General features: G+C 42.3%; 1 protein-coding gene across 18 annotated transcripts in view; it reads right to left on the bottom strand.

Annotated features, from left to right (window-relative positions):
• baz2ba (bromodomain adjacent to zinc finger domain, 2Ba) overlaps positions 1-11,971 on the bottom strand; it is a 66,466-nt gene that overhangs the window by 23,467 nt on the left and 31,028 nt on the right. For 17 of the 18 annotated variants that reach the window (XM_036209698.1, XM_036209721.1, XM_036209712.1 and 14 more), the window contains exons 1-7: positions 11,605-11,638; positions 8,255-8,440; positions 3,985-4,167; positions 3,717-3,878; positions 3,079-3,275; positions 2,741-2,950; positions 1,063-1,683 (exon numbers count right to left, since the gene is read on the bottom strand). In XM_036209698.1, coding sequence (XP_036065591.1) covers positions 1,063-1,683; positions 2,741-2,950; positions 3,079-3,275; positions 3,717-3,878; positions 3,985-4,167; positions 8,255-8,440; positions 11,605-11,635 — 1,590 coding nt within the window. In that variant the 5' untranslated portion in view covers positions 11,636-11,638. Of the gene's footprint in view, positions 1-1,062; positions 1,684-2,740; positions 2,951-3,078; positions 3,276-3,716; positions 3,879-3,984; positions 4,168-8,254; positions 8,441-11,604; positions 11,639-11,971 lie in introns of those variants that run through there. The other variant, XM_024296351.2, reaches the window with a different exon arrangement.

Raw genomic sequence — 11,971 nt, 5'->3', positions numbered from 1 at the left:
GTCTAGTGTCTTTAGTAAGAAGAAACATTTCTGAAAACAATGCAGATCTGGGATGCCTTGATAACTGTATCATAATTGAATCATTTCATAATAGTAATCAAATCAAATTGTGAGGTGCGTCAAGATTCCCACCTCTAATTACGGTAGTACAGTTTGGAGACAGATTCCAGCTCAAATGAGGAAAACAAAGAGGATTTATTTGTCTGCTAGTGGATGCATCAGAATGCACAAGCACAAGCTTTGTAGAACAATATTTTTTCATCAGCTCCTGATTCACGATTTGAATAAAAAAAATAATGAGAAACGCAATTTCAGTCTTAATTTTCTTCATATATGTCCTCCATTGTGAGAAAAATTCCACAAGAACATGTTAGAAACACTATTTAAATTGGAGTGGGTCTTTAACATCTTCGAAATATAGTTTGGGTACAATAAAAAGTCTAGGTGTCTGGAACACAATCTTCCAACACGCCTGGCACTGAAACTCAAGACTGTCAGCTAATACATGTGATAAGGTTTCATAAAAATGATTTGCATGTTTTGTGAAGCACTAATGAGTTATACTGTATGTGTGGCGAGTCTCAGTTTACTGACAAATGCTGCCTTTACTTTAAACCACTTAAAGATGTTTTGGTTTCAAAACACCGTTTGACTTCAGAAACTGAAACTCTTTTTTTTTTGTTATTTATTCAGCCGAAGCCATCACTAAGCAACAAAGATTTCATAAAAACAAGGTAAAATATTACAATTTATTACAACAAAAGGACGATGTATAAACTAAGAGCTGCGCTCCTCTTTAAAGTTCTTCAGTTTATTTGTTATGATAACGTGATTCACTCCAGTACATAAGTGGTTTTATTTTGTTCAAATGTCTACCACTTTGGTGCTAGGGTTTGGTATCACTCACAAACTACTGAAATGATTCGATTTTGAGGCAGAAATTTCCAATTGGATTTGATAATGCCTGTGAATGTTGGCCTGATTTTATTATTAACAGGATTCTATTGAATACTCAATATTTAAGCCATTCTAAGTGATTGTGTGTTGTATGTGATGGGTTACCTGTTTGAGCCTAAACTCCGTGATCTGCGCGAGGGAAGCTTCCAGGAGTTTCCTTTTGTTGGATTTCGCTGTGCCTGGAGTATCCGGCTTTGGCTGCTTGGATGAGGACCTCTGGGAGCCTGTTAATGACGAGGTCAAAACAAACGGTTTTGGGGAGGTAGATGCCAGGAGGGTTGAGCGCGGTGGAGACGGGACAGAAAGAGGCTTTGGGGAGGAGCAGAGGGAGAGGGGCAGATGCTGAGGGGAGGAGGAGGGCAGCAGTTTGGGAGGTTTCGGAGAGGCGTTGCTGGAGGGCGCCTTCGGAGAGGTGGTGAGCGCTATGGGAGAGGAAGACGGCGAAGGCTCCCTGCGGGACTGAGCGAGGAGCGCCAGAGGCTTCGGGTTGGCGGCCAGACCCGTAGACTGGATCACGCTGAAGTGTTGCTGTGGGCCCTCAGTCCGAGACGTGGAGCTCTGCAGCCCAAGCGGCGAGGCTTGGGACAGGGTGGGCGGGGAAACGGAGCAGGATAATGGCACTAGCGCTGGGGGGTTGGAGGGCATCTTTTGACTGTCCTTCTTGTCCTGAGCTTCCATACAAAGCAGCCTGTTGCTCTTTGCAGCTCCAGTGTTTGATATCAAAGCCTGCGGAAGTGGATAGAACGGAAAAAATATTAACAATAAAAATGACATTCACTTTTCTATGGAGAGAAATAAGTGTCACCCCGATTTATGCTTTGTGCATAATTCTTGACTTGTGCGTGACTTTGGACTTGTGCTTATGTAATTCTTCATTTGTAGCTCATATAATACATTTTCTGCATAAGTAAAACAATCACAAAATTAAAAAAAACACAATTTAAGCATGCACAAATTAAAATTACAACAGAATTAAACTAATTACACACACAAATCTTTAAAAATTACACACAGATCGCTTGTTACGCACAAACAAAACCTCAGTTAGCACAAATCTGTGGTGAGACTTTTTCACATATATGAGATTGGCCCGTAAGTGATGCGTTAAAATGCTACTAGAATGCTGGGTCATCAGAGTTTTCTTATTAGCCGTCTTAAACTTAGATTGTGAATGTTATCTGGTGAAACTTGACATTTTCCGCCACGGAGGTGCTGTCAGGGGAGGTAAGCAATCAGTTCTTGGAACTATTTTTTTTTATTTTAAAAAGGGATAAGTGTTTTTAAAACATGTGTTAAGACTTTTTATTATTAACTATAGGGCATATCTGTTTTAATAAAGTTGGAAAATCTCAAGTTTTACCACATATTATTCACCATCTAAGTTCAAAAAAGCTGATAAGAAAACTCTGATGACCCAGCATTCTAGTGGTATTTAAATGCACCACTTATGGACGAATTTCTGAGACGTAAAAAGAGTCTCACTAAAGATTTGTGCGTAACTGAGGTCTTGTGTGTGCGTAACAAGAGATTCATGTGTAATTTTTAAAGATTTGCATGTGTAATTAGTTTCAAGCTGTTGTAATTTTATTTTGTGCATGTGCAAATTGTATTTTGCATTTTTTTTTAATTTGTCATTTTTTTACTTGTGCACAAAATGTATTATACGAGTTACAAATTATGAATTATTTACGCACAAATCCTAATTTATGCACAAATCTGAGTGAGACCTTTTTCTCTCCAGACTTTTCGTTTATTTTAATCAAGTTTGACTCATTTTTGTTACCTTTGATTTCTTCTTCGTCCGCTTCTCAGAGTCTGACAGTTCGCTCTGTTTGTCCTCTTCTTCATCATCATCATCGTCGTCATCATCCTCGTCATCCTCTGCTAAGTCTTCTAAATCGCTGCTGAGGGAGCCATCGCTGGAGGTGTCTGAGGATGTGCCTGATTCACTGTTGCTGGCCAAGGAAGTGTCTGTCGTCTTCTTTCTCGGCTTCTAAATCGAGGCAAAAAATAAAAAATAAAACAGTAATAAGCACTTCGCTAAAAAGCCCAAATGTCACGGCATGCCACTTTACTTCTCAAGACGTTTTGAAAATGAGGACCAAAAAATCATCACCAAACCTTCTCTTTAGGCTTTTGAAGCGTCTTTCCCGCTAACTCTGCTGGCTTGTTCTGGGGGCTGCTACAGTGGCTTTTGGAGGGCTCAGAGTTTTTGGTGGGTTTTGTTGGTGTCTGAACGGGAGCTGCACTGGCAGAAAAACTTCCTGTTTGTGAGGTGGGAGGACAGGAGCCGCTGCCGTTCACCGCGCCATTCACTCCTACAAACACAGAATCTGCTGTTATTAATAATCGGCTTCATCCTTTCTGAGAAACTCGGCTGCGGGGAGATAATAGAATATCTGGAACTACTTGCAGAATTGAATAGGGCTAATAAAAATATTGATTTATACATGTATCTCATCAAACATGCAGCCAGTGCGAGGAGTAAGCCCAACATGAGGGGTTTACATAATAGAAGATAAATTAAAAGATACTGGGAAATGAAGAGGGAACAAGAAACACAGATTACGAGGGGGAACATTTTGACAAGAGCAGCAGAAAGAAGTTACCAGAATGTCTAAGTGAACAGGGGAAGTCATTACTATGTGGAAAGGGGGAAATCTCATCAAAGGGCAGAGTGGATTCATGTAGTGGAGGGTGGTAGAGATTGTAGAGAAGAAGAGACAATTGACGAGTGGGTTTTTAACACGGTGCTGTACCTTTAGAGGGGGCATGGTTATTCTTGACGGACATCCTAATCTGAGCTGGACTAGCGTTGTGATTGGGCTGAATGTGGGGGGCAAAGAAGGGAGGGAAGCCGATGAAAGAGGGGAGAAAGGCAGGAGCTCCCCGTCCATGGGCTTCAGCAGCTCGCCACCACTCTGAGAGGAGGAGGAGAGGAGAGGAGAGGAGTGGAGGAGAGGGAAAAATGAAAGCTTTGTTCCCTTTCACCAATTGCCACCCAGCATTCAAATGTCATCTACTTACCAGACAAGGCTCCTAGCTGGGGGTGGGCAGCGAGAGCAGCTGACATCCCAAGGGAGCCCAGGCCTCCAAACTCAGGTCTGCCTGCTCCGGCAGTGTAGAGGGCTCCAAAGGCTGGATGGTTGACCAGAGGGAAGGCACTTGACAATGTGGAGCCGATGAAGGGCTGCTCTCCAAACAGACGGCCTTAAAGCAAACACAAACGCAGGGGGTTAAACAGCATTTGAAAAGACCACCTGTGTGCATGTCCCAACTTTTACCCAAATCACACTTAGAGAGCATAAAAGACAAAGAAACTGCTACATCTTAGGTTCTTAAGTAGCTTTTAGAAAACCTCAAAATTTATTTTCTAAAGTCTATAAAAATAAGGTTCAAACTCAAGGTTTTTTTTTTTTTTTGTCACATGCAGATTCATGATCAAATTCTTTTGCACAAACAAACCCAATCGACACAATGCCAAAACACAAAAAGGAAAATGAGAAAACAAATCATGTGATCTTCACAAAAACAATGCAGTGTTTCCCTGCTATGTTGTAGTTGACCTTTGGTGATCTTACTGGTTTTTTTTTGTTTTTATTAAACAGCACACTAAGTTCTGCGTCCTGATTGGCTGTAGACTTTAGTCGATCAATCTCCTCCATGCCGTCGCTCCTACACAGATAAATGCAACTCCTTAAATCTTTGTAAATCTTTAGTCATAATGAGATTTTTATTTTGTTTCATTCAATAATCCTGGACTTGGGTCAAACTGTAAGGGTGTATTCACACTGGAAAAAGGATTTGTTCTGAATCGGGTCCCGCTTAATTTGTTCTGGATCGAGTCCTAAACCTTGTGTTTGGTCTGTATTCAGACTGGGGTCTACCAAAGATGATCAAAACTTGCAACAAAACCATGTGACTAAAGATCTCTTCAGTCATTGGCCAGTAGTTACGGCGGCAGGTTAAAACAAAAAAAGAAGGACGGAGGTGCTGCGGTTTGCCAGGATTGTTCACTTATTCAGACTTTTTATTTCGCTGGTCGATTTTGTACATTTAGATGAAGACCAGATTCAACACTTTAACTGCAGCTTAAGTATAGTGGAAGCATGCGGCAAGGCAGTGCTGGGGACACTACGGATACACGGCAGGCTAATAAGTGTTTATGACATATAAATTGTAGGAAAAACAGTGTAAGAAGCAATGTGTATCGAGTTAAAAGTTGTTTTTCATGATCCTGCATTCATCCAAACACATTTCAATGAGTTGCTGTTGCATCTCTGCTTCCTGTTTGTCTGCTAATGACCAGCTATGGTGGCCGTTTTGGTTCTGTTATTTCGATCTTGGAGAGCAGTTCCTGGTCCTGGACTAGAGTTCGCTTGGTGGAAACAAACTCTGGTTCACTTTAAGCGGATAAATGTGTCCAGTCTGAATGCACCCTGAGAAGAGTGTAAAATGTTCATGTCTGTCTGAGAAAAGTGTATCAAGTGTGTAGTGAGGGGTTTACTGCTTTAAAACATCTGTAATCCTACTTCACCTATCGTAGGTTTTTTATGGAACATAACCCCTGTGATAAACGAGGGAACATCGTAATTCAAATTTGATTTTTTAAACTAATTTAGATCCCCTCCCTTAAAACCTCCTTTTTTATAGCTTGTTGAGTCCATTTGCTCCAAGAACCCCAGACAAACTCAGTTTCTATACACTTCCTTTAAAAATACATTTTAATGTCTCATTTATATCCCCCTGACCAAAAGAAAAAGAGTAAAAAAGCTAAATAAAATCCTACTGAGTTCAAATTTGTTAGAGATTTATATACTAATGGATGTATTTATGCTTAAACGCTATTACTGTTTGTAGGAACAGAAGACTAATGCTTCAGTTTGATGTATTAGGAACAGACTTCAGGTTTGTTCTACAGAGCAGTCTGATATATTCAAATTCCAGCACAGGGTTTTCGTATGTCTGTGTTTTGATAAATCAGCTTAAAAATAGGTGCTGCACCCAAACAAAGACTGGATATTATTGGTGAGGTAAGAAAAAAAAGCGAAACATCTACATAAGTTGGAAAAAAAAAAAAAACTAACATCCTTTCCATCCTTTTAGGCATTCAATTTCAGCACAGAAGAATACTTCATCTAAATCATCATCGTCTAGCATTTTTCTGAGCACAATCATTTCTGGCAGGGGCGACTGCCACGTATTACCTCCTTCCAGAGTCAGATGCAATTTGGTGTGAGCATATTTCATGCAAATTCAATTTCTATTCCAGAAAAAGAGTGCAAGCCTGCTTGATGCCTCTGCATGAGAAAGGTAATACACATGCAAAAAAAAAAAAAAAAAAACTGATGACTGTAGAAAAGGGAAATGTAGCCCACGGAGCGGATAAAAATGTCTAACTATGATGAACACTGTATAAAAATGTAAAGAGTGACACTGGAGCATTTTGTTTTCTGAGCTTATAAAGTCAAGGACCTCATAGTGGAGCTAGTTCCATCCCAAAACTGTTATTAAGACTTGAAAAGAGCAGCTGCATTTTAGAGTTTTTTTCTTTTTTAAGTGTGAATCAAACTGTCTGAGGTTATGCGGCCTTGCGAGCGTACTGGCAGTGTGACATATGAGAGTATAGCCCTTTGTGTTGGCTTCAAGGTCCCTCACTGCCACAAGACAGCAAATTCTGTCTTTTGAATGTCATTAGAATATGCTGAATATGTAAAGCCCGCCTTGCCAGCGTCAGCTAGTGGATACCAAGATAAACGACTGCAATGCAACCCCCCCAGAAAGGCCAGCAACAGCATTCACTTATGCCCAGGGTGCCCACCTCTCCCTTTCACGCCCGCCTTCCATTCTAGTGACATCTGCAACGGCCTCTTCCATATTAATGCGGGCTTCCAGAAGGCGAATAATTAAATCGACTAAATTTGCAGTGGCGTAGAGGTGCAGGAAACACATACGTAGGATTACCTACAAGCTCTTCCTCGCTTTGTCTCTCCACTCTCTTGCCCTCCTTTTTTTTCTTCTTCGTTCTCTTTCAATCTTTCCTGCGCTCTGACAAACTGCACCGCCTGCTTTTTTCATGTTTGGGTGCTGCCGAAGGGGGATTAATTTGTTGTTTGTTGCAGTCAATCAAATTTCCACAGACAGATTTAAGTTAATTGCATCCGTGAGTTGATCCCAGAAGGAGAAAGTGCCACAGGCACTGATCAGCTTTTCTCCTCCAAGTGATATCCTCATCAATGACACGCGCACATACCGACAGAGTTGGTGCCGGTTCCTCTGTTCTTCTGAGTCTGTTTAATGTGCTACTGGCACAATGGCAAAGGATTTTAAATCAATGCCTGAAGACGCCGTGATAGCAAAAGTATTCAATATTTACATTATTGATAGAACTGACTTACAAAGTACACTTGACATATTTTTGTTGCTCGGCTTGACGATGCTTTCCTCTACATTAATGACACTTGGGATCTAGAGGAGAATATGAGTTGACTTTAACTAGCTTTCCTCCTTTTTTTACTTTGTTCATCAATAATACATCTTTGAGCTACAGTTTGGACGCAACAAAAGAAGAAAAAAAAGGTGAACATAGCAGAAGTTCTGAGGGAACTCTCTGGATCTAAGCAGTTTGACGCTTAGTTGAAAATTGCTTATCTTGAAAATCTCTGCGCACGTAATGGTGCAGCGGGATGACGAGAATGCATAATGTATAAGAGAAAGAGGTACTGATGGCTTCTACTTTGGGGCAACACGGAGGATGCTACAGTTTTTTTCTCCTCCTTTTAGTGAAGAAGAGAAAACAACAAGATAAAAAAACCCCACACCTCTTCCCTAATAGGTTTGACCCATACATAGAAGGGAAGCTGGACTCTGGACACTTGACACTGAGTGGCTACTGGCTAGTTAAATCATGCTGGCATGGGCTTCTTCTTGCTCTTGTGACACGCACACTAACGCTCCGTGGCGTTCTAACTCTCAGGCAGCTGGAGCCAGAGCGCTGAAGGTTGTCAGGAGACATGGTGAAGCATGTGTGTTTCTCACACAAAAGAACCCCCTAATTGTTTGGGATTCATTAATGCAGCAGCTTTTCAATTGCAACCCAAGCTGTTGGGGGGAAGAAAAAAAACAGATATCCTTGTTGCAGGGAGAAAGGTGTATTTACACTGCCTGTGAAATAACTGTGTAGTCATTACTGAATGAAAGTAATGTTAATGTTGTAGAAAGAAGGGTGCTGAATGCTGTCAAGGCGTGAAGGTGGGTTTTTTTTGTGGTGTTTTAAGAAGACAGAAGTGTCCCTTACCAGACGTGTTAAGGGGGGATCCCAGCGCCGATGGGCTCGGGGCCAGGCTGCTCTTAGAGTGGGGAGCGGGCGACGACGAGGAGGAGGAAGAGGAGGACGAAGATGAGGAAGAGGCCGCAGGGGAGGAGGTGCGAGCAGCAGACAGGGTGGGCGCAGGGGAGGCCAGCCGCTCTCCAGACTCCATATCTGTCAAACACAATCCAATCAGCGGGGTTACAATAGCAAAAGCACACCCACTCGCGTGTTCGCCGAGAAACACACTTAAGGCACACTAACGCGCAAATGTGCGGCGTCACACCTACACAACAGCACACGCATGCACGTGTACGCACACACACCTCCTGACACTTTTCCTTTCACATCTCACTTCCCCTGAACAATATTTCTATTTAGCCATGCTCACTGGCTCCCAGCCGCCATTGATTGAATATGTGGTGGTGTAGAGGATGACATGTTTAAGGACTTTGATAATAGGCAGCAAAAACTATCAGAAGTGCAAAAGTGTTCTTTAGCAGGATTTTTCCAGAAAATTCACTCTGTTGAGCTGTAAGTGGGATGTTTGGAGTGACAAGAGGTCAGGAAAAAGAAAAAAAAGAAAACACACTCCAGTACAAAACAGACAAACAACACGTGTCACTTGTGTTCCTCCAACACTCAGGGCCACACAAGCTACTGCATCCTCTTGTTTCAAAAAAAGAATAAAATCCCTTCACACCTACATGCTAAAAAAAAAACCCTCTTCCATTAAAAGCTCTCTTTGAAGTCTTTAAAGACAGCACAGCTCTTTTTCCTTTGCAACTACAAATAAATGGATAGGCTTTTAAAAATACGCCTGCATTAACTGACTCTGTAGCTTTCCATTAAAAACACCCTCAGACTCACCATACCAGTTATTATCATCCAACCAACAACATAAGCCCTGACAACAAACATTTGGTCATTCCGGAAACAAATATTGGATTCACACTTGTGAGCTTTAAGCCAGTTCTGCTTACAAGACAAATCACAGTATGGTGATGCCCACACAGCCGCCGACTTGTGGAGCCAAACAAATATGACCGTTTCAAAACACACACACACATTTCAAACACACACCTCCCCTGTCTATCACATCAACCTGACTCCTTTTCTCTTCTTTCCTTTCCATATCCCTCTGCCTGACACTAATCCAGGGCTGAAAATCCCCTTCAAAAGCACAGTTTGCAGATTGTGTTTTACAGGCAGGCTTTGTTATTGTGTCATTACACATAAACAGTCTCTGCCTCCATCTCTCCTTCTTTCCCTCTCTCCTAAAGCCCCCTCCACCACCACCACCTCCTCCTTCTCCCCTCTGCAGTGGGAGCAGAGCCACTGATTAAATCTCTGAGACAAAAGCTGCTATCCTCTGAATATCAAGTATCAGCCTTTTGCCAGGAGCAACACTGACAAGAGAGAGGGAGAGAGGGAGAGGCGCGGATGACAAGAAAACCTGCTGCAGTCCACGGGGAGGAGGCTGGTGTGCCATCGGACTTGGGCGGCCATGACTGCTGTTGCTGCAGTAAAAAAGATGGTGGTTGTGTAATTATGAGGAAGGTCAAAGGTCCTCGGAATGGCCTCCCATGCAAAATGACAGCGTGCGGCTTAAAAGAGCTACATTATAGCAGTGAGTAAACAGGTCTTACGGATCAATTGAAGAATAAGTTTCTGCATGAATGCGGAGTTTTGTGATTCTCCAAAAACCTGTTACCTCTGCACACACTTTGTTGCACAACTGGCTGTCACACTTGTGTGCCCTTTCACTTCGGCTGTCATTTTTTCTTTTTTTTAAAAAACAACCATTAAATGATTGTGTTTTTTTACACATAATGTCCTATTTTTGTTTGGATTTCTGTTATTTGTTTTATCCCAGATGTTCCCGGCAAAAAGAATCATTAGAAGCGTGATAGAAATGGAGGAGCTGTGGCCCATCATAATTATCATAATGCACATGAAAACAAAAGGCTTGTGTCTCAAAGGACGAGCAAGCTTATGTGGTGTCAGCTGGTAAGTGAAGCGCATTATTCCCTACCTTTTTCAGAGAAAAAAAAAAACACAGAAAGACGCAGAGAAAGGAAACTAAGAGACCGAAAAAGGATATAAAAAAACAAAGTATAGCCAAGACAATACACTCTGATTTTGTTGGGAAACAAAAAAAACTAGAGGAGATGAAGGACAGGCTGTAAACCATTCCTGTCGTTCTTCAATATCTGCGCCTAATGCCTCGCCTTGTCAAAACGTGATGATGTGAGCAGAATTGATTTCCCCCTAACAAACAACAAAAAAGCAATCCCTCCTTTGCAGAGGTGTAAAGCATAGCTACCCTCCCCCTCATCTTCTCTCATCTCTTACTCTCTCAAAGGGCCTCTTTCTGGGATGGGAGATGGAAAGAGAAAATGGGGGGGGGACAGCAGGGGAAAGAAAAAAAAAGAAATGAACGCGAGGCAAGTCCATCTTCCTCCAACAACTACAAACTGATCACTTTAGAGCAATTAAACCTAATAACAATAATAAGATTGAGCTCAGCAATGTCCCACCCAATGCACGGCCGCAACAATGATTGCAACAATAATGAAGCGCCGAGGTATTTAAGGATCCAATCCTGACTTAATTATGAAAAATTAAAATGGATTTAGCATCAGAATTAGCTTGATTTTATAGGTAATTAACAGCACACAACAGTGGCGGGATAAGGCAGGCATTTCCCACGTCTGTGAAACGGCTAAATCAATTTGACTAGAACAACACTAACCAATCAAAACACACAGCGGCGCCACCACAAACAGCAGGTCCTGCAGATGCAAAGAGAGGCAGAATTTATGCTAATAGCTCAACGATGATTTATAAGATGTGTTCCAACGCCGCATTCGGAGTCACGTCTGCAAATACAACGCTGTCATCGCATTGCACCTAATGGCGGATAGATGCAACGTCCCTTAAGGAGAGTGTGGCTATAAACAGCTCAGTGTTTTATGATTGCATGTGGCCTTCACAGAAGACTCTTCACTTGTCAGCATCTTCTGAAAGGAGGGTACAATAGCATGAAGGGGAGATCGCATGTGTGCATTTAGCAGGCAGCATTGCCGCCCCGGAATGAAGCTTTACATCATGCTTTTGATTTGTGGCACTGCATGTTGGCTGTTGTGCGTGTCTGAGAGGCGCTCAGTTACACATGCGCGGCTTTATAGAATTGTTTGCTCACATGTGCTCGTCTGCTTGTTTCGTCCCAGGCTCAAACTATATAACCTAACCGTGTCTCAATCCTGCCCTCTTTTTCTCCTCACACACACACACATACACGCGCACACACACAGTAACAGATGGCTGATACTAACTGAGATAATCCGCCAACATAGTCATCAGCATGGATCAGTGGTAATCAGAGTGTGGACACAATGTCTCTTCTCCAGCAGTAATGGAAGGAGCGCCTGGCGCAAGAGAAGAGAAATGCATTATTCCCCATGATGCCGTGACCCCATTCAAAGACACACGGTGGCTCCAAGCTTTTTTTTTCCTCCTCCTCCTCCTAACCGCAGACGACAAAGACTATATCAGCGTCGCCTCTGCAACATTCACTCAATCCCCTGGATCTCTTCCTGCTCTGCTTTCATTGTGATCTGCCACCGTCAAGCGCAGACCTCTCTTTGAGTTTACCTGACTCTGAAGCGCAAACAACCAAAAAGGCATGTCAGTAAAAATGTG

The sequence above is a fragment of the Oryzias melastigma genome, linkage group LG3, assembly GCF_002922805.2.
Source record: "Oryzias melastigma strain HK-1 linkage group LG3, ASM292280v2, whole genome shotgun sequence".
NCBI lineage: Eukaryota > Metazoa > Chordata > Actinopteri > Beloniformes > Adrianichthyidae > Oryzias > Oryzias melastigma.
The sequence above is the reverse complement of the archived record's forward strand: the minus strand, read 5'-3'. Positions and strand labels throughout refer to the sequence as shown.